Below are 23,552 nucleotides of genomic sequence, written 5' to 3'. Positions count from 1 at the left end.
TGTTCCTGTGTGCTCTGGTCAGATATATCCTTCTCCCGAAGCTGCAGATTCAGTGCCATCCTTTGAGATACATTCTTCTCAGGGGATGAGCAGGCATCCACTTAGTCCGAGAATAGGATTACAACCCCTGCTCTTTTTTAATTCCTGTTTGCTTGGTATGCTTTTCTCCAGTCTTTGATTCTCAAACTAATTGTGTCTGTAGTCTTGAGTTGTGGATCCTGTCGGCAGCAGATTAATGGATTGTGTTTTCTAAGCGAGTCTGCTAGCCTCAGTCTTTTAATGTCTGAGTTCAGTCCATTGATATTCAGGGTTCTTACCTCCATCTGTGGACTCCATCTGTGGACTCTGTGATGTCATCTTATACCTTTTGTGTTGAGTGTTTTCCTACCTCCCTTTCTTATCAGTGTTTTGTGCGTGTGTGTGTGTGTGTGTGTTTCATTTTTGACTTCTTTCCACCCTTAAGCCAATGCTATCTTGGGGGCTGTTTTCTCTTCTTGCCCTCTGCGTGGGGTTGTTCTATTTGGTGGTCTCTTATTTATGCTTGGTGAGTGCTGTTCTTCTGCCCATATTGGGATCTTTTGTAGAGCTGGGTTTCTTCTAACATATTCTTTTGAGTTTATCCTTCTCTGAGAAGATTGTTACTTCTGCATATATCTTGTTAAATAGTTTGGCTGGATGGAGTATTCTTTGGTTTGCATTATTTTCCTTCAATTTTGGGGATATGTTATTGCACTCTCTCCTTTTCTTCATAGTGTCTGCTGATAGGTCTGAGCATATTTTAATTTGGGAATCTTTCTATGTGATTTCTTATTTTTCCCTAGCTGCTCTCATGATTTTCCCCTTTCCCTCAAAGTTGGATAGTTAATTATTATGTGCCGTGGTGACTTCTTTGGATTAAGTCTGGTATTCTTTCAGTCTCTTGAATGTTTACCTGATTTACATTCATTAATCTGGGAAAATTTTTCTACAAGAACTCTCTCACTATTGTTGCAGATGACTTCTTTGTTGTGTCTTCCTCTGGTAATCCTATTATTATGATGTTCCTCTTCATATCATCAGACATAGCTCTTTGGTTTTCTTCAGCTTCTCTAATGATCTTATTAGATTTTTGTTCACAGTTGTTAAAGTCTGCTTGGCTGCCCTCTACATCACCAGTGTGGTTCTCTGGCTTGTCCAGTTGATTGGTGAAGTCCGTGAGTCTGCTACTGTTTTTTTTTTTTTTATCTCGTCCCTAAGCTCTTGTGTTTCCCTTTGGTGTCTTGTCTTTATATCCTCTATCATTTCATTCTTTTTCTGTATCGTTTCCCTCATATCCTGTATGACTGCAAGAAGTGTTCTGAAAATTGTACTTGGTACTTAGCATTTTGTTACTTCAAAAGTTTTGTGACAATTTCATTTTCCAACTGCTTAGTATAAAATTTCACTAAAATATTCCTTTGAACGTCAAAATTACTGTTTCCAAAATTGAGCTGACCAACCTCCCTCCTGAACCTTTGCCTTCTTTGTTGCCAATTTCAACTTCCATGTTTCTGATCACACAGACCCCAAACCCTAGAATCATCTTTGATATCTCTCCTTACCTTTTCCTTCACATTTAATAATCCAGTGTTTACTGGATGCTTCTTCAATAAAATTTCTAGCATCTAACCCCTGATATCCATACTGTTTGCCATATACATTCTGCATAAGGTTTACTATTTTAATCTTCTCACCTGTGGCTAGCCTAACCCTGTATCTCTACAAAATCATTTTTTCACCCTGGCAGAATATTATAGGCCCAGTGTAGGAGAACCATTCTACCACTACGCTTAATGTTTCATAGACTTTGTATGTTGGAATATCCAGTGTGTTGTTATTACGTGTGATTTGAGTTGGTTTTGACTCATTGAGAACTTCTGTATAACAGAACAAAACACTGTCCAGCCTTGTGCCATTCTCGCCATGTTTAAGCTAATTGTTGCAGCTACTGTGTCAATCCATTTCCTTGATAGTCTGTCTCCTTTTTGCTAGCCTTCTGCTTTACCTACCTGCTGTCATTTTCAAAGCACTGGTTCTCCTCTCCCCCACCCCTACCAGATATTGGACCTCTTATGTCTATACTACATGTGTCTGAGCTTTTCTCCGCCCCCCCTTTTTTTTTTTTGCTGCTCTGTGGTAAACTTTAGTTCAACTCTCCAAAGCTTTAATTCAACCTTCTACCATTTACATGGTGTTATTTAACTTTTCTAAAGAGTTTTTACCTACTGACAGAGGATAGGTAGGTGCATAAGTAGATAATCAAATAGAATATATAATAATACATTTGAAAAAAATTTCAATGCTGGTGTATTTTTATTATAGCCCCTTATTTTACATATATGCTAGTTTCACATTTAAAGGCTTCCTTTGTTTCTTAAATTAACTTCATTTTTATGGACAGTATGGTTTTTTATTTTAAGTTTTTAAATTACTTTTTAAATTATTATTATAATATATAATGATTCTTTTTTTTTTTTCAGAATAAAAAGTTTGAATAACTAAATTTGTTTTGTCAGCCTAAGCAGAATATTTGCACCATCTTTTAATTCTAACCCCTTCTGCCTGTTTCTTAGATTCTGTTTTGTAAACCCACTTTTTCAGTGTTTGTATCTTTAGCTTTTATTGTTATAGCAGGTTTTTGAGCATTATTCCTTCTGTACTCTAATCTCTCTGATTCTATCTGCTTATGAAAATTCTACTCTGCTGTTTTAAATTTGGCAAGTTTCCAGCATTGCTGTGTATAGTTTACTTTTTCTCTCATCATTTCAGTGAGGTAAATAGGATACAGGAGAGGTAAATATGAATGACTAGTCGGTCATCATAAAACAAATCTTATTTTGCCATACAGCTCTACTCTATCCTATGATGTTTTACAAAATCATCAGTTCTTAAAAAGTCTTTTTTTTTTAAATCATTTTATTAGGGGCTCATACAACTCTTTTCACAATCCATACACACATCAATTGTGTAAAGTGCATTTATACATTCATTGCCCTCATCATTCTCAAAACATTTTCTCTCCACTTAAACCCCCGACATTAGGTCCTCATTTTTCCCCTGCCTCCCCGCTCCCCCCTCCCTCATGAACCCTTGATAGTTTATAAATTGGTATTTTGTCATATCTTGCCCTGTCCGACGTCTCCCTTCACCCACTTTTCGGTTGTTGGTCCCCCAGGGAGGAGGTCATATATAGTTCCTTGTAATCGGTTCCCTCTTTCTACTCACTCTCCCTCTCCCCTCCCTGTTTCACCACTCACACCACTGGTCCTATAGGGCTCATCCGCCCTGGATTCCCTGGATTTTCAGTTCCTATCTGTACCAGTGTATATCCTCTGGTCTAGCCAGACTTGCAAGGTCGAATTCAAGCCATGGTAGTGGGAGCGGGATGGAAACATTTAGGAACTAGAGGAAAGTTGTATTTTTCATCGTTGTTAAATCTCACCCTGACTGGCTCATCTCCTCCCCGAGACCCCTCTGCAAGGGGATCTCCAGTGGCCTACTGATGGGCTTTGGTTCTCCACTCCGCACTCCCCCCATCATTCACTATGGTAAGATTTTTTTTCTGATGATGCCTTATACCTGATCCCTTCGACACCTCTGGTTGCATAAGCTGGTGTGCTTCTTCCATGTGGGCTTTGTTGCTTTTGAGCTTGATGGCTGCTTGATTACCTTCAAGCCTTTAAGACCCCAGACACTATACTTTTTGGTAGTCGGGCACCATCAGCTTTCTTCGCCACATTTGCTTATGCACCCATGAACTTCTTAATACCTAGTTAGAATAATTAGAATTGATGGAGTCATATACAATATATTATTAGATATTTTTATCTTAGGGATGTATATGAAATAATTTATTTGTAATATTTCTTATGGAATAGTTGGCATTTTTAATCTTTGAAAGTATGCATATATGTGCATATAATAAGTATGCATATAAAAATTTTGGAATATATCCCACACTACCATTGAGTAGATTCCAACTCATAATGATCCTACACGACAGAACGGAACTTACTCCTTGGGTTTCAGAGACTTTAAATCTCTACATGAACAGATAGCCTCATCTTTCAGCAGCAGAGCTGCTATTGGGTTTGAACTTCTAGTAGTGCAGTTAGCAGCTCAATTCATAACCCACTATGCTATCAGGACTTCTATGGATATATGCACACACCAATGTACATATTATACTTGGTATATAATAAATAGGGTGGATTTGCCAAGAAGACAAATTATACATTTTATCATAGTCTTTAAATTAGCTTGCTTAAAATGGTCCTTTTGATAGATGGCATGTGCTTCTATTGCCTATACATAGTTTCAGAAATTTCTTACTTAAAAAATATGTAAAGTTCTGATCTGACCAAGGACATTTTGCGCTGGGGGACGGGGGGGTTGTTACCTAAAAAAGAAAAAGAAAACCTGTTAGACAAATTCTAAAAGAGCTGTAACGCTCGTTTTCTTTCTTTTTTTATCTTATTAAAAAGATAAAAAATAAACTGGTTATTAGCAAGAGTCAGATTACATTAAATCAGCTCTGGTGTTTAAAGCCAAACATGTATTGTCATCAGAAACCTATGTCTACATAGTGCTAAGCATGTGGTTGGCACTTGCTAAACACAGTTAGGTTAAAGTAGCTAATAAAAGGATGTGCTCATTTCTATGATAATAGACTTTATGAAAGACTTTTATGCCTGAGGTGCTTCTCTGTCACTTGGGTTTATTCACAGGAAACAGGTCCAACCTTTGCTAGGCCAGTTCAGCCAAGCAGAAGCCTTATTAATAAAAGCTGGAGTGCGGCCAGGGACTTTGGATGGAGTTCTTTTGGATCTTGGGTGTTCCTCCATGCAACTTGATGCTCCTGAAAGAGGTTTTTCCCTTCGGAAGGACGGCCCCTTGGACATGAGGATGGATGGTGACAGGTGAGTATTGATGAAATATTTCTCCTCACAACAAGAAATCAATTTCTCAAAAACGCTCTGAATTTAATTTCCTTTTAAGACTGCCGAATTCCCATCACACGCCCACACCTAGCACTACGCATACATAATAAATAAGCTCTGTTTGCTGCTCATTACAGAAGATAGTGTTTCTTTAGATTTGGAATTTTAGAACAAACAATTTTAAATTCTTAAAATAAAAGAAAATTCATTGCAGTCTATGCAAAAGTAGTGAGGAGTATTTCACACTGATCATCTTTTTGACTGAGATAATATTGACCTTTAGGCTACTGACAATAAATAAGATAAAACATTTTATGCAGGTAGGCATGACTACCTCTTTTCAATCAGAAACAAAAGGAGTTGTATTTAATATGGATTTTTGTAGAATACACAGATCATAAAAAACAAAATCCTAGAGGTTAGCAATTGCATTTTTTATCCCATTTCTTATACAGTCAGAAATGCAATTTCAGTACTGTACTAAGTACTAAAGTACTAAAGTATGCATAGTATAGATTTTATATCTCTTCTGGAAATACTAACATTTGTTCTACCCTTTTCATGTAGAAACACATGTTAAATAGCACCAAGAGGCTCACAATCTAGGGCAGAGGAGGACAAATAGGAGTCCTGGTGTCGCAGTGGTTACAAGCGTGGTTCTTGACTGAGCCGTGGTTGATGGCTCTAACTCACCCGCTGCTCCACTAGAGAAAGATGTGGCAATGTCCTTTTAAGAATATTTACATCCTTGAAGCCCTATGGGGCAGTTTGACCCTGCCTTTTGGGGTAACTATGAATTGGAATTGACTTGACAGAAAGGAGATTTGAGTTTAGATGTACAGGAATAAATCCTGTACATCTGAATTACCTCGAATATATACTCAAGTATAAGCCAACCCAAATATCAGCTGAGGCACCTAATTTTACTACAAAAACTGCATTAAAAATGTGCTGAAAAACTTGGCCTATACACGAGTATATGTAGTCATTTAAAAAAAATTTTTTTTAAGCATTTTATTAGGGGCTCATAGAACTGTTATCGCAATCCATACACACATCAATTGGGTAAAGCGCATTTGTACATCATTCTCAAAACATTTTCTCTCCACTTAAACCCCCGACATTAGGTCCTCATTTTCCCCTCCCTCCCCGCTCCCCCCTCCCTCATGAGCCCTTGATAGTTTATAAATGGGTATTTTGTCATATCTTGCCCTGTCCGACGTCTCCCTTCACCCACTTTTCGGTTGTCCGTCCCCCAAGGAGGAGGTCACATATAGTTCCTTGTAATCGGTTCCCTCTTTCCTACCCATTCTCCCTTTACCCTCCCTGTTTCGCCACTCACACCACTGGTCCTGTAGGGCTCATCCGCCCTGGATTCCCTGTACTTTCAGTTCCTATCTGTACCAGTGTACATCCTCTGGTCTAGCCAGACTTGCAAGGTCGAATTCGAGTCATGGTAGTGGGAGTGGAGAGGAAACATTTAGGAACTAGAGGAAAGTTGTATTTCTCATCATTGTTACATCACACCCTGACTGGCTTATCTCCCCGAGACCCCTCTGCAAGGGGATCTCCAGTGGTCTACTAATGGGCTTTGGATCTCCACTCCGCACTCCCCCCATCATTCACTATGGTGAGATTTTTTTTCTGATGATGCCTTATACCTGATCCCTTCGACACCTCGTGGTTGCATAGGCTGGTGTGCTTCTTCCATGTGGGCTTTGTTGCTTCTGAGCTTGATGGCCACTTGATTACCTTCAAGCCTTTAAGACCCCAGACACTATACTTTTTGATAGCCGGGCACCATCAGCTTTCTTCGCGACATTTGCTTATGCACCCATTTGTGCTCAGTGATCCGTTCGACACCTTGTGATCACACAGGTTGATATGTTGTTCCATGTGGGCTTTGTTGCTTCTGAGCTAGATGGCCGCTTGTTTACCTTCAAGCTTTTAAGACCCCAGATGCTATATCTTTTGATAGCTGGGCACCATCAGTTTTCTTCACCTATGTGGTCATTTTTAAAGCTTAGACTAACACCTGTTTCCTTATGCTGAAAACTCACTTGGACTGAAAATGTTGAATCATGCTTTTCTCCCTCCTGTCATCCCCCTTTCCAACAAATTATGTATCGTGGCCCCTACCTTTAGGAAATGTATCTACTAAAAACAAAAGTTAAACTTTCTTGTATCTCAATAAACACAATGTTCTTTTACTGTTACTAATCTGCAACTCAGGAAGTCTCTTGTCTAGTGGTTACCTTGAGCTGTGATCCTCAAAGTCAACAGTCAGAAACTACAGGTAACTCCTTTCTATTCACCTCAACAGTTACAGTCTCAGAAACTCACAGGCCAGTTCTGCCTTGTCCTACAGGCTCACCATGAATCAACATCAACCCAATGGCAGTGAGTTTGCTTGGTTTAATCTAAAATTCATCATCTGTATAAAAATGTCTACTAAAATTTTTGATTCCCTAAGTTTCTTCATATCAATTAGAAGGTACTGCATGTAAGAAATGAATATATTCATTAAAGTAGACATTTACATTTGAGTTGGTCTTGGCTTTAGTTTCTGGAAATTGTTTATTTCTGAGGTACTCGTTCACTTATAACCTTTTCTGATGTTGTGATATGACCTGTTAACTTGGATTGTGACACATACTTGTCAGTATCCTTTGTATTTCTGATTCTTCTACCTTTGCACATTTGTGGCATCTGCAGAATGAAGAATGTGATCGTAAAATAAAATAAAAATTCTTTTAACTCCAGTGACTAATAAAGGTCAAATATCTTCACCTGTTTGGAGATTGAGATTGTTGTGAAGAAGTAATAAAATGTCAAGTAAACTTTTGCATTTCTTATGTTTTGCTGTGGGAGGATACCTTCTGGAATACAATGAACAAACTTACTAGTTAATAGTAATAAATACCTCTATTGTTCATGTAAAAACTTGACAAAAAATTCTAACCTGTGAGTCAAGGTTTTTGAGGTTCTTCCCAAGAAATTGAAAGTTGTCCGTGAGAGTTGAACTCTACATCAATAGTACTAGATAAGATTAGAGTTGAGAAATATATTTTAAAAAGAAGAATGATTTCCTGGTATATAGCATGTAGTAACCAAATCAAAGATGTTAATAGATTTGAAGAAAGTCGGTGGGAAAGTTCCATAGAGACATACGCAATCTGAGTCGGAGATGCAAATATATGCATGTTAATCAAAGGGGGAGGAAAGGCCAAACATGACCAGTCTTAGTCTGGCTTTCTTGTTGACATTTTATCATTATATAACAAAATTTATAATCATAAAAAAAAATCTTCTGTATTGATCCCAGGTTCAACAATAGCTTTATAATTATAGTAAGGGTTCTTATGTGTCAGAGAAAAACTCACAGCTTCAAGAATTGACAGTCTAGTTTTATTGGCAGTTTTATTCTTCATTAAAGAATAATAAATTAGCACTTAAAAGTAATGCTTTGTTTTTCTTGTGAATTTTGTCTTTGTGACTCAGTAAACTCCAGAGGATTTATAAGATCAAGTCTTTTAACTTGTTAAGTTGGGAGGAGGCAGATCCTGGATCTTGACTTCTTTATCATGTGATTAACCAGAAGTCTCTTAACAACCTGCCAGCTTTCCACAGTGTGCTCCATTTGCCTTGTATCATAGTGGAAACTTGTTTACTACTAATCACAGTTGACTTGAGAGTAAAATGAAAATATATGTATTGTCCACTAACTCCCATTGGAGCAATTTCTACTTCAATATTCTTATATAAATGTAGAAAGGTACTATAAAACACCAATCTTAGAAAATTCTATTACAGCCAGATAATACTCCATTGATAGATCATCTTATATGCTATGGTAATATGTTGGTACGATTATAATATATAATAGAAATTCTTATCATTATAATTATGACTATATTATATGATTCCAATTCAATAGTTTGGGCAGTGAAATTCACATATGGGTATAGTCTAGTAAGCTTTCTTCACTACATTTGCTTTTGCACCCATTTGTCTTCAGCATTCGTGTCGCATAGGTGAACACACAATGATATGATTTTTTTGTTCTTTGATGCCTGATAGCTGACCCTTTTGGCACCTCGTAATCACACAGGCTGGTGTGCTTCTTCCATGTGGGCTTTGTTGCTTCTGAGCTAGATGGCTGCTTGTGTACCTTCAAGTCTTTAAGATCCTAGATGCTATATCTTTTGATAGCCAGGCTCCATCAGCTTTCTTCGCCATATTTGCTTATGCACCCACTTTGTCTTCAGTGATCGTGTCGGGAAGGTGAGCATCATGGAATGTTAGTTTATTGGAACAAACTGTTTTTGAATTGAGGGAGTACCTGAGTGGAGGCCCAATGTCCATCTGTGACCTTAATACTAAACCTATAGATATAGGCACATTGATCTATTTCCTCATCATTATGTATAAATATATTTACATATGTACATGCTTGCATTTATACCTCTTTAAATGCCTTTGCCTCCTAGTTCTTTCCTCTATTTTCTTTTACTTTCCTCTTGTCCCACTATCATGTTCAGCCTTCATTTGGGTTTCAGTAATTCCTCTCGGTTGCATTGCCCTTGATCAAGCCCTACCAGTCCTCTTACACCCTCCTCACCAATGATTTTGAATCACTTGTTCCCTTGTCCTTGGGTTTGCTAACACTACTACCTTTCCCCCACCTCCTCCTCTCCCATTTCCCTCCGAAACCAGTGGTCCTGTTGTTTTCTCATCCAGATTGTTTATCCAGGCTATCTTATCTAGATAGACCTGCAGACATAATAATCGGCACAAAAACAAGACAGAGCAAAACAAAGCAACAGAACAACAACAGCAAAACCAATGACCAAAAATACAACAAGAAAAGCCTGTAAATAGTTCAAGGTCTATTTGTTGACCTTAAGGAGTGTTTTCAAGTCGAGTCTGATGGAGTACCATGCCCCAAAGTCTGTTTTTATTACTCTCTTGGGACTTCTTTGCTCTAGTCCCCTTGTTGCTCTGTTGCATGCCCTTAGTGTTTTGCCTCCATGTGGTGGGGGCAGATCGGACGCAATTCCCACACTGTCTCCAGTGTTGTCCCTTGTAGGACTATGGGTCAATGAGGGATGTTGTGTCTCTCGTTATGGCCATAAAGTCCTCTCTGTGCATTGGCTGCTCTGGGCAGGGATATTATCCTCAATGCTTGGTGGGTCCAGATGTGTTCCACTCTCTCTTCCTCCCACTTCATTTGCTCACGTGTACTCTGATCAGACGTGTCCCTTTCCCTGTCCTGTAGCTTCAGGACTTTCCTCTGAAGTAAATTCTTCTGGTGGTTAGCTGTCCATCTTGACTTTGTTTTTGTTTATAATGCGTTATAGGCCCTGTTCCATTATTCTCTAAATGGGTATATGGTTTTGCTAACACAATTTCTTAAAGAGCTTACCTAATATACTCGTGTATAAGCTGAGTTTTTTTAGCACATTTTTAATGCCATTTCTTCCCTATTTAATGGGTTTGCACCCTTTGTCAAAAATAAGCTGTTTGTAGTTGGATGAATTTAACTCTGCCATCTCAATTCAGCCCCAATTGTCTACGCATTTATAGTTTATAGTACCAGTTTGTTTTTAGTACCACGACGTAGTAAATTTGAGATTGGCATGAGAAATGCTTCCTACTTTGTTCTTCTTTAATAGTGTTTTGCTTATCTGGGATCTCTTTCCATATAAATTTGGAGAGTTAGTTTTCCATTTCTTTTAAGAATCACCCTGGAATGGAGATCAGGATTACATTTTATCTGTAGATCACTTTGGTTTGTGCTTGTTATGTGCCCTTGAGAGAGTTCGAACTCACAGTGACCCTGTGTTGAACAGAACAAACATTTCCCCGCTCTGTACCACCCTCACGTTTGTTACGCTTGAGCCTATTGTTGAAATCACTGGGTCAGGCCAGCTCCTGGAGTGTCTTCCTGGTTTTCATTCTTCTTCCACTTCCAGTGACTGTTCTCTCCTGCTAGCTTACACAAAATACACGAGATGGTTTACATTGTAATTGTTCTCCATTATAATTTGATATTTCTGTTTCCTTATTTTCTATCTTATATATTTGTTTTACTTTGCATACTTTTATATCCGAGTTGACATCTGCGTGATGTTTTCAGGTATGGTCAGCTCAGTTTGTTATTGGTTCTTTGTCCAAAGAACTATCTTTAGTATTTCTTGTAAGATTATTTTGGTTTCTTACACACTCCTTTAAGTTCTGTTTATCTGGACATGCCCTTATTTCATCCTGGTACAGGGGAAGTCCAATATGTTTCAAGGTAGAACAGATCGTTTTAAATTGGGGAAGAAATTATTAAAATACAGGCTAACCTCAAAGAAAACAAATAACCTTACTAAAATAATAATTGCTAACATAATTTCTTAAAGAGCTTACCGAATATACTCGTGTATAAGCTGAGTTTTTCAGCACATTTTTAATGCCATTTTTGTGGTAAAATTAGGCGCCTCAGTTGAAGTCATCCCACAAGTTTTCAGGTCTTCTGTCATTAGTGTTCAATGATTCAAATCTATACTTGAGATGTTCTAAAAATTCAGAGGCGATATGCTCAAAGTATTTTGACTCTGTTAGTTTTCTTGTCACTTCCTATATTGCTGTTGTTTTAGTAAGATGTTTATAATTTTCCTTCATTGTTTTGCTGAGAAATTAGAGTTTAGTCTTCTTGGTTCTCCTTTGTAGGGAACCTTTTGTTTTCCCTGAGCTGCTCACAGAATTTTCTTTATTTTTTATAGTTTTATTGGCATATATTTCACATATTGTACAATTCAGTAGTTCAGTCATATTAGGAAAAGCTGTGAAATCATCACCACAGTCAATTTTGGAGCATTTTCTTCTTTCTCTTGGTCGTTTTTGTAGCTCCCAACTTCCTCTGCCATGTGATGTGGTAATTATTAATCCAGTTACCATGTATACTCAAGTGTAAGCCGAGTTTTTCAGCAAATTTTTAATGCAGTTTTTGTGGTAAAATTAGGTGCCTCAGCTGATGAGATAGCTTATTGTGCCAGCCTGGCCAATAAACACAAGTGGGATTAATCAAAGGGCGGAGAAATAAATGGCTCGGTGAACCTCACCTTTCTTGTCTCTCGCTCTATGATCATCGGACCAGTGTGCAGCTGCCTTGCTTGTTCTGTGCCTCAATTTAAAGGCTACACTGCCTGTGGGATGCCTAGCCTGTGGACTGTGTCGTTGTAAGTTGAGGTCCTTTTAAGACCACATGATTGGAATGTGCATCTCTGGAGCTGGGGACTGATGGTGACGGGCCTTGCTGTTTGCTGCCTGTGCTGAGATAGCCTATCTCTCTCTACAGAGGACTACCTAGCAGTCCTCAAGACTTGAAGGCCTGCTAGTGTTTCACAACTCTCTCACAAGAGAGAGTTGCACTGAGCCATTTGTACTGCTTTATAATTTAACTGTTCATTTTTTGTATTATATATCTTATCTATTTGTATATAATTTAACAGTTAATTTCTTGTGTTATGTATCTATCTTTATAAATATATATATGAAATTATCAGCAATCTGTTTTTATCTTTCTAGAGAATCCTGTCTAATACAGCTGATATTCAGGTCGGCTTACACGAGTATATATAGTACTATCTCTCTAGTTTTATCTATCCAGGATTTCTTTTTTTTTTATTGTAATCATTTTATTGGGGGCTTGTACAGTTCTTATCACAATCCTACATACATCCATTGTGTCATGCGCCTTTGTACATTTGTTCCAATCATCATTCTCAAAACATTTGCTTTCTGCTTGAGACCTTGGTATCAGTTCCTCATTTTTGCTCTCCTTCCCCACTCCCCATTCCCTCATGAACCCTTGATAATTTATAAATTATTATTATTTTGTCGTATCTTACACTGTCCAACATCTCCCTTCACCCACTTTTCTGTTGCCTATCCCCCAGGGAGGAGGTTATATGCAGATCCTCGTAATTGGTCCCCCCTTTCCACCCAGCCCCCTTCCCTCCACCCTCCCGGTATTGCCACTGTCAGCACTGATCCTGAAGGGATCATCTGTCCTGGATTTCCTGTGTTTCTAGTTCCTTTCTGTACCAGTGTACATCCTCTGGTCTAGCCAGATTTGTAAGGTAGAATTGTGATCATTATAGTGGGTGAGGGGAGTGAGTGGGTGGTGGAAGCATTTAGGAACTAGAGGAAAGTTGTATGTTTTATTGTTGCTGCACTGCACCCTGACTGGCTCATCTCCTCTCCACGACCCTTCTGTAAGGGGATGTCCAGTTACCTACAGATTTGTCTTGGTTCCCCAATCTGCATTCTCCTTCATTCACAGTGATTTGATTTTTTGTTTTTTGATGCCTGACACCTGATCCCTTTGGCACCTCGTGATCACACAGGCTGGTGTGCTTCTTCCATGTGAGCTTTGTTGCTTCTGAGCTGGATGGCCACTTGTTTACCGTCAAGCCTTTAAGACCCCACATATAGACCAGGCTATATCTCTTGATAGCCAGGCACCATCAGTTTTCTTCAACACATTTACTTATGCACTCATTTGTCTTCAGAGATCATATGGGGAAGGTGAGCACCCAATGATATGGTTTTTTGTTCTTTGATCTCTGATAACTGATCCCTTCGGCAATTCGTGATCACACAGGCTGGTGTGCTTCTTACATGTGGGCTTTGTTGCTTCTGAGCTAGATGGCTGCTTGTTAACTTATCTATCCAGGATTTCATATAAATCATACAAAACAACAGGAAAGAAACCAACATCAACAACAACAAAACTCCGATAAAATAAAACAAAGAAAAACTTCAGTCAAAAAAGAATGCAGGAAATATTAAAAAGTGGTACAAATTGAAAATGAGTCAAAGGGAGGTCAAATGATAAAGTTTTTCATTTTAATCTAACTATGCAGAGTTAGCTTTACAATGTTCACTCTCTGATAGCGAGGCTATTCACATCCCTGGGCTATGAACAGAGGAGATTCACTGGAGGCTTAATCCCGATAGAAACCCTGCAAATGGATTTTGGGCTTTCCCTGTCATCCACAGTCTTTTGTGAACTGGGTGGTCAGAATTTAATATCTGATATTTTTCCCTCTTTGAATTTGAATTTTGTTTATAATGCTTGTATCACACAAGTTTGTGTCCATCTTCCATGTGGACTTAGTTGATGCCTCACTTAGATGGCTGCTTGTTTTAAGACAAGCATTTAAGACCCAGACTTTTTTTTTCCCTCAGAGCCAGTAACCATCTGATTTCTGTACCACACTTTGCTATGACATCTATATCTTTAATGATCTCTCCATGAGGGTGAGTATGGAGTGGGGTTATGTCATAAGAAATCATTGTAGTTATATTGAGGCAATGTTTGTGAACCCCACATCCATTCATTTCTCTGATATATATGTCTCTGGTTCCCTTTGGAGACACTATTATTAATTTATCATAGAGAACATTATAAATCACTCACTTAAGACATGACATTATTCTCCCAATAGTGTCATTAATTTAACCAATGTATAGAATGTAAAATATTCTTCAAAAAAAGGAAATTATACATGCATAGGCTGACTTTTCAGACTGTAATGCATAAGTTGTTGAGTTGCACAAATTCAATCCTTAAGTGACTGGACACTATTACAGGAACAATGAAGGTGTTGGATAGGGTAAATGTTTCAATAGCACTCATTCACAAAGGTGGAATCATGCCTGCCAGATGAATACATGTTATAGAAAGAGAAAGAGAACATAAAAATAGCAAGTATATGGTAGTCCCAGTCCCAGGCAGTTCACTGGGCAGCCTCGGTGTTAGGCCGTGCTGACTATGGAAACAAATTCAGTGGCACTCCCATGACGTGCACCGTGCGCGCGCGCGCGCGCGCCCCCCAGTAATATATTTAAATTTTCTTACAAACCAACTTTATCACCTTCAAAGTACTCTTCATTACACTTAATACATTTGTCAAATCTGTAATTCCATTCTTGGAAACATTTTTCAAACTCATCTCTTTGGAAGACTGACTGTACCTCGTTTTTTCTTCACTTCTTCTATGTTATCAAATATATGCCTTTTCCTGTCCCCCTGTATTCACAGAAACTAAAAGAAGTCGCCCATAGTGAGGTCAGGTGAGGAAGATGTGTCGGGCAAGAGAGGCATGCTGGGTTTTTTTTTTTTTTGCCAAAAGCTGGTACACTGAGATGGCTACATGAGCAGGTGCATTGTCATGGTGGCAAAATCAGTCCCCGTATCTGCTACAATTCAGGCCTTTTTTGTCACACACTGTTATGCAATCTTTTCAGAACCTCTAAATAGCTAGATTAACAGTCTGACTTGGTGGAACAAACTCCAAATGCCCTAAGAGTTAACATTTTTGTCTGTTGAAACAAGGTTTGTCATCAATCGACATTTCATCTTTTTTGAAATGAGAAAACCACTCATACACTTGAGTTTTTCCCATAGCACGGCCTTTATAAACTGTGTTCAATATCACAAGTTTCTGTGACATTTTATCTGAACAGGAAACCTAATTTTACAGCCACAAGCTCTTTGCTTAAATCAGCCATCACAAAAAACAAGGTTTGAGCGAAACTGCTTTTGCAAAAAAAATTCACTATGACCAGAGAGAACCTTCCCAGGTGAAGTCACTGAGTGCACTAACTCAGAGCAAGTTGTTCAATGCTCACCTAGCAGGAAAAATGCATACTAAGAAAGCTCCGCTTTGCCCAGCACAATTCCGATTTTTGTGGCGTACCCTTTCTATATGTGTAACAAAGAGCTTTATATCAAGAAGTAATTATATATCAAGAAAACATCCAGCTCACTCCAACTGAAGTCCGTAAGTCTGATATTAGTCTATAAGTTCCTTTCAGACTCATGCAGCCACAGGCTATGATGCAGAATGCAGGAAGATCACAGGCAGGTATGTGCAAAGTCATGAGGATCCGAGATCAGTGGAAACATGGCAGGCTCCTACAGCTCTCAGGGTGACCAGAAAGCAAGAAGGTGAAGGCAGAGAGAGAAGGGAAGGTTCTCTGAGCCTTCCATATGAAAAGGCCTTCCCCACAAGAATGTACCATTAGGCTATGACCTGATTGACAGGTTGAATACCACCCCTACACTTTTATATCTTCAAGTTGGATGAAATTATATATCTACCACACCCCCAAAGCAAGAGATCCAACCCAAAATCCAATGGCCACAAAATCCATAGCGTTGGGATAGAGGTTATCTGCTTCTTCTCATACTACGTTGTTTCAGCTTTCCAGGGATTATGTCAGTTCCTTAAATTTCCTACAAATGTGTGGAAGGTAAAAACCCATATTGTTTAGTTAGATTTCCAACTTAAGTCCTTCTATTGTAGCCTGTGAAAGATGTATGCCTCAAAAGAATGGAGTTTAACGCCCCAGTTGGCTATAGCACATGGCCTGGGTAACCAGGGCTGGATGGAAATTGGTCAGAATTGCCCAATTAGGAACATAATGCCAAGCATATTCTCCTTCTTTGTATGTGATTTTGAAATTTTCTATTATGATATTTTTGGTGATTTTCTTTTAGCATATATATATATATATATATATATATATATACTGTTCATACTGTATTGAATGCATATCTTGTCATCTTTCATAATGTTAGTGTTTACTTCCAACATCTCAACAATTTTCTCTGTGTGTTCAATTATTCATTCTTCCTGTTCTGGAATTTAAATCACATGCAATTTATTCCTTTTGATATTGTCCCACATAATTCTTAAGCTTTCTTTAGATTTCTTTTTTAGTGTTATTCCCCAAACAGATTAGAATTAAGAGATTTGTCTTTAAACTCACTAATTACCTTCTGTTTATCCAGTTTTGCCCCTTTGCCCATTCAATTCATTATATTTTTCTGAAATCTTAGTATTAATATATCTATTTCTACTTGGTTTTTTTATATGGCTTCTTATTTTTTTACTTATTCTGTTGGTTTATTTTAGTAGTGTTTCCCTTGTTTTATTGTTGTTTCGTATGTCTTCCTTTAAATTCTTTGATTTTTCTCTGAAGGAGTATAAATACCATTCTTTTGAATTGCTTATCTGGTAGTTTCGCTGCTGTTTATTCTTGAGAATGATTTTATGATTCTGTATATTGGTCATTTATTTAAGCCACTCTGTCTTCTTTCTTTTTGACAAGTTGCCTTTTGTCTTTGAGGTATTGTGCTGGTGTGGTACTTGTATGTAATTGAGGATTGCATGTTAGTAATATCTTAACCTTTCACTACTAGTCCCATTCTGCGTATAATAGAAAATGTGAGTGTGTGTACAATTTTATTTTGCTGTTCGTATAACACAGTTGAGGGAAGTTTGTGTCTGATGTTTTCCACCATCTACCATTGATCTTGTGACATACCAGTGGGAAGTGGCCCTCTCCTGGTATGTGAGGTACGTTAGGAGGTACAGATGAGACTGCCTTGTGTTGGGACCATTGCTGCCTCCCACTGGGTATGTTAAGAAACAGAAAGAGATAGAGAAACAGCAGACCAAAAAATAATAAAAACTCATAAGTAAAAAGAAATCAAAAATAAGATTACAGGGAAAAATGAAGGCATACAATAACCAGAACTGGAGGGTAGGGAGAAAGAGAGAAGAGAAAATCAAAGTGAGGAAAAACCAGAGAGAAAAGAAAGAAAGAGGGGAACAAAATGAAAGAGAGCCAGAAGAAAAACATGAAAATGGACAGCAGCAAAAGAAGGATAAATAGCAAGCAGAGGTTCTAGGGAGAAGAGACAAAATACACAAAAAGAGAAATAAAGGAGGAGACTGTGAGGAACAGAAAACCTAGTATCAATGGGCACCCTCTGCCAGCTCAGGAGTCTACAGGATGCTGTCAGAGGGGTGGTACACTACTCCTGTATGGAGGCCCTACTGACCTTTATGCTATCTGGGTTCAGTGCGCCTGAAACAGAAGTAGTTTTTGCCAGTTCAGATGGTGGCAGAGATCAAAGTGCCCAATTTCTTTGGGCCCAGAGGGCAGCTTCAGGCTCAGAGAACCAGTGGGCCACTGGTTATGGTAGGAGGTTCTACCTGTCAGGCAGTACTCAGGGACCCTGACCACTAAATGTTCTGCTGGTCGAAAGAATGGGACATCACCTGCCTCCAAATACTAGAGTTGTACACCCAGCATCCCATTCACGAGTCCAGGGTCTGGCCTCAGGAAAAGTAGGCTCCCACATTTTGCATCACTAGCCACCACCAGTGTGCAAGGCTGATGTATGGATGGAATGTTGCTTGTAATAGTTCAAGATGGCCACAATATATTGGGGCAACCAATATTTGTCTCCTTTTTAGCCTATCTGTTTGACTTCTCATAGCTGACATTTAGTTTACTTCTGGATCCTTTCCTTTGAAGCTCAGAGTTCCAGGGTTATCATTTGTATCTGTTTGAGCAGGTCTCAGGTGTCTGTGTATCATTTCAGGCTAGTTTTCTATCTTGCCAGACTCTAGGAGTATTTAATTATACATATTTTCTAAGGTTAATGTAGGGAGCTCTGGTGGTGCTGTCAGGTAGTTAAACATTTGATTGTTAACTACAAGGTCAGTGCTTCAAACCTCAGAAACCCTATACAGGATCACTATGAATTGGATTCTACTGGATGGCACTGGGTGTCTTTTAAGTTCCATCTGCCCTCATATAACTAGTCAGTAATGTTATCAACCGAATTTAAATTCATGAGATCTATGCTCATTCAAATATTATTAACAAACCATATATTGTCCACTAGGAAGAAAAAACTCAGTAATTTGCGTTAAAAATAATCTAAATTTAAATATTTTCCATTATTGTTTGGAGGAAATCTACATGAGCAATAATAATTCTTCTTTGTGAAATAAAGTTAAAGGTTAATAAAAATATCTCAACTTCCTGCTATCCTTGACCTCAATGAATGCCACAAATAGTTCCCACTTGCCATAATGATGGATATTCTAAATGGAAAATCTATTTAATTCATGTAAGATTTCCATCTCTGACTATAAACCACTTGGAAGTGGTCCTTTTCTCTGTGTGTGTGTGTGTGCGCGCGTGCTCTGAAGTTTCTCACCTCTGGTCAATGAAAAGTGACGTCAGTGAACTAATTGGCTCCTCTTCTGCGTAGGTACCCTGACATGCCCACCGCTGCTGATGTTGTGAACGCTTTAGATCAACAAGCACTCGCATCCATCCTGAGAACATACGGGGAAGAGAAGCATGCCAAGAAAATAGCTTCTGCAATCGTTCAGGCACGCAGCATCTACCCTATCACTAGAACCCAGCAACTTGCCAGCATCGTTGCAGGTACCCTCATTGATTCTGTACCGTGTCTGAGAGTGGGAGAAAAACTACACACACACGTCAATCCCCCAAGTTCCCAGAAGGATTTGTTTGTACTTGAAATCAATCATACAGTATATAGAACCTTGCCTATCTTCTAATGTCGCCTTTTTTTGTTTTGCAAGCTTTTCCACCACCACCCCCATAACACAAAACAAAAACAGAAACCAAAAATCAAAGAAACAAACCTGTAGTTTATGAGTAAGTTTAATAACAGATTAAAAAAAAACCACATAAGGTAATTTGCCATTTGCACCTACCCAGGTGAAACCTGAAATGACAGGAGCAGAAGCATTTCTTGCTCCATCACAGTGGTTGATCAGCATCCTGTAAAAAGATCTGACGTTACCTCTCTTAGTTTCAACATTGCTGTGTTTTAATATTGCCCAACTGCTAAAATAAAACCCAGTGACTCATACATCTATTCTAAACAACCAGCTAACAAAGGCTATGTGATGTATAGGTTACGCTACTTTGTGAATGCTAACTAAATCAGCCTGAGGGGCTTATTGGAACATTTCATCTTTTCTGCTATTTGCCTTCATAAACCTCTTGAACCTAAGTCTAGCGAGGAGCCACTTTATTATAGCCTTTCTGTTTGAAGAGAAAGTTGTTTCACAGCTGTGTTCCATGATGAAAGTTTTCCAAGGCAAAAATACAACCCAGCAGTTATTTAACAGAATTCCAATAGTGAATTTTCTTATTGTTAGAACATCTGAAACCCTGCATCATTTTCACTTACCAAAAATATTAAGATTCCTTTTCAAAGGCTTTTATTATGTTCCAAAAGTAGCTAAAGGAAATGAAAAAAATATTTGTGTAGCTTACAAAAAGAACCTGAAATTAACTGTCTACCTTAATATCCATAGTTTAAAGATAAAACTTAATTTTTCATATATTTGTATCAATCAGATTTAGAGATCATCTAGCATGTGCTTTATAATCTAATCAAATAAGACTTTAGTCCACTTACTTATGAACATAAAATACAAAAGAGTGATGAAATCCTTACATTTTACATTGCATTCCTCACGGTCTTTCTACATTATCATTGAAATTTCTTCTGTACAGTAAAAGCACACTTTCATAGGTTATGTGTGAATAAAATAGTCCATGGCATTTTCCTCCCCAAAATTGTCTGAAGATTAGCATGCTGACATTGAAACCACCCATCTCTTGCCCTATTCCCCCACTCCATACTCACTAACACCCTCTACCTTTTTTCTATAGTTCTTTAGCTAACTATGTGTGTGCTTATTTACCTCGCCTGTTGGAAAGAATAGCAACGAGAAAGCACATTTTCATATCACAAACCAGGATCTTCTGGTGCCGAAAGTTGGGGTTATGTCCTACAAACTGTCCAATCAAGGAACCTATTCTGATAACTGAGTAAACTGAGACTCAGGGACATTAGAGGTTTGCTAAAGGTTACCATCTTAATTAATGGTAGAATCCGTACTAATCAAGAGCTTGTAAGCTCATGAACTTGAGGCATAGTTGGGAATATGCCTTTATTCTATTGTATTAATTGAAAAGTATATAAAGATACAAAGTAGGAACAATGTATTCTCAGAAAGATTATGAAGTAAAAACCACATTAATGCTATGACAAATTATATAGTGAAAGTGAGAATATTCATATATTTATAGGTAAAACCTCATTTAGCGAAAAGATCTTTAAACATTGAGTTCTCTATAATGAGACATTTTCAGATTTCAAATGTCCATGATGCAGTTTTACTGATGGGGATATAATGTTCTGAAAGATGAGAAAACGTGAAAAACAAAAATGTTTCCATTTTGTGCTCATTTGTTAAAAAGTATTTTGAGGTAATCCACTAGTGCCAAGTATTACAAAAGCCAAAACCAAACTCACTGCCCTCGAGTAGGTTCCAACTCATAGCATCACTCATAGGGCAGAGTAGAACTGCCCCTGTCAGTTTCTGAGACTGTAACTGTTGATTGAAGTAGGAAGCTCCATTTTTCTCCTGAGAGGTGGCTGGTGATTTTGAACTGCAGACCTTGCAGATTGCAGCCCAATGCATAACCACTGTGCCACCAGACAAGCCAGAACTATTGATGCTGAAAGAAGAATCCAAGGTACACTGAAGGCACTAGCAAAAACCAAAATGGTGCGGATTGACAGAATACCAATAGAAATGTTTTCAATAAGCGGATGCACTAGAAGCACTCACTAGTCTGTGCCAAGAAATTTAGAAGACAGTTATCTGGCCAAGTGATTGCAAGAGATCCATACTGTACCCGTTCTGAATAAAGATAACCCCAAAAATGCAGAAATTATTAAACACTATCGTTAATATAATGTGCAAGTAAAATTTTGCTAAAAATGATTCAATAACAATTATAGCAGTACATCAACAGGGAGCTGCTAGAAATTTAAGCTGGACTCCGAAAAGGATGTGGCACAAAGGATATCATTGCTGACATCAGATGAATCTTGGCTAAAAGCAGAGAATACCAAAAATAGAGATATTTACTTGTGTTTTATCAATTATTCAGAGGCATTCGATGGTACGGATCATAACAAACTATGGAAAATGAAAATCCCAGAACGTTTCATTGTGGTCATGCATACCCTACACATAGACCAAGAGGTAGTTCTTCTAGTAGAACAGGGAAATACTAAGTGTTTTAAAATCAGGAAGGTGGGTGTTAGATTGGTATTTTCTTAACATGTTTATTCAGTTTGTATGCTGAGTGTTCTAGGCTGGGTTGACTAGAGAAACAAATCCAGTGACACTCATATAGGTGTAAGAAAGAGCTTTATATCAAGAAGTAATTATATATCAAGAAAACATCCTAGTCCAGTCCAACTCAAGTCCATACATTGGATACTAATTCATAAGTCCCTCTTCAGTCACATGCAGTGATGCAGAATGCAGGAAGATCACAGGCTGGTGTCCAAGGTTGGTTGGAAGATGGCAGGACTCCAACAGGCCAGCAAGCAGGAGAGTCAAGGCAGAGATTGAGAGGTTCCCCAGGGCCTCCTTAACAGACAGCCACACTCATAAGGAGGAATGATTGGGCTGTGGCCTAACTGAAGATTGGCTACCACACCTACACATTTATATATCTTCAAGTTGGTATAAAAGTATGTAACTACCTCAGACTCGACCGAAAAACACTCCTAAAGGTCAGCGAATATACCTTGAACTATTTACAGGCTTTCTTCTTTTTTTGTCAGTGGTTTTGTTGCCGTTGTTTTGTTTTCTTTTGTTGCTTTATTTTGCGCTGTCTTGTTTTTGTGCATACTATTATCTCTGCAGGTCTATCTAGAAAAGATAGGCTGGATAAACAATCTGGAGGAGAAAACAATGGGACCAATGTTTCTGGGGGACATGGGACAGGGGGAGGTGGGGAAAAGGAAGTGGTGTTAACAAACCCAGGGACAAGGGAAAAACAAGCTATCTAGGATCAGTGGTGAGGAGGCTGTAGAGGACTGGTGGGGCTTGATCAAGGGCAATGTAACCAAGAGGAATTACTGAAATGAAGGCTTAACGTGATAGTGGGACAAGAGGAAAGTAAAAGGAAATAGAGGAAAGAACTAAAAAGCAAAGGGCATTTATAGAGGCATACATACAGGCATATACATATGTAAATATATTTATATATGATGATAAGGAAATAGATCTATGTGCATATATTTATAGGTTTAGTATTGCAGTAGCAGATGGCCATTGGGCCTCCACTCAAGTACTCCCTCAACGCAGGAACACTTTGTTCTATTAAACTAGCAGAATTGGGATCATGATAGTGTGGAGAGGAGGAAGCATTTAAGATTTTTTGTTCTTTGATGCCTGATACCTGATCCCAATGATCGCTGAAGATAAAACGGGTTTATAAGCAAATGTGAAGAAGAAAGCAGATGGTGCCCCTATCAAAAGATATAGCATTTGGGGTCTTAAAGGCTTGAAGGTAAACAAGCGGCCATCTTGCTGAGAAGCAAAAAAGCCCACATAAAAGAAGCACACCAACCTGTGTGATCATGAAGTGTCGATGGGATCAGGTATCAGGCAACAAAGAACAAAAAAATCAAATCATTGTGAATGAGGGGGAGTGCAGAGTGGCGATCCAAAGCCCATCTGTAGGCAACTGCACATCCCCTTACAGAAGGGTTGTGGGGAAGAGACAAGCCAGTCAAGGTGCTATGTAGCAACGATGAAACATACAACTTTCCTCTAGTTTTTAAATGCTTCCTCCTCTCCACACTATCATGATCCCAATTCT

The 23,552-nt window shown here is 38.4% G+C and overlaps 1 protein-coding gene and 1 pseudogene across 5 annotated transcripts in view; one reads left to right on the top strand and one right to left on the bottom strand.

Annotated features, from left to right (window-relative positions):
• METTL15 (methyltransferase like 15) overlaps nt 1-23,552 on the top strand; it is a 303,907-nt gene that overhangs the window by 211,721 nt on the left and 68,634 nt on the right. For 4 of the 5 annotated variants that reach the window (XM_045291071.1, XM_045291069.1, XM_045291068.1 and 1 more), the window contains exons 4-5: nt 4,746-4,937; nt 19,090-19,268. In XM_045291071.1, the coding sequence (XP_045147006.1) occupies nt 4,746-4,937; nt 19,090-19,268 (371 nt within the window). The remainder of the gene's footprint in view (nt 1-4,745; nt 4,938-19,089; nt 19,269-23,552) is intronic. The other variant, XM_045291070.1, reaches the window with a different exon arrangement.
• On the bottom strand, nt 4,406-4,471 carry LOC115869945 (annotated as a pseudogene).

This window comes from Echinops telfairi, unplaced genomic scaffold (genome assembly GCF_000313985.2).
Source record: "Echinops telfairi isolate 266 unplaced genomic scaffold, ASM31398v2 ScPeMD7_60;HRSCAF=208, whole genome shotgun sequence".
Classification (NCBI taxonomy): Eukaryota; Metazoa; Chordata; class Mammalia; order Afrosoricida; family Tenrecidae; genus Echinops; species Echinops telfairi.
This window is presented reverse-complemented; position numbering and strand designations above follow the sequence as displayed.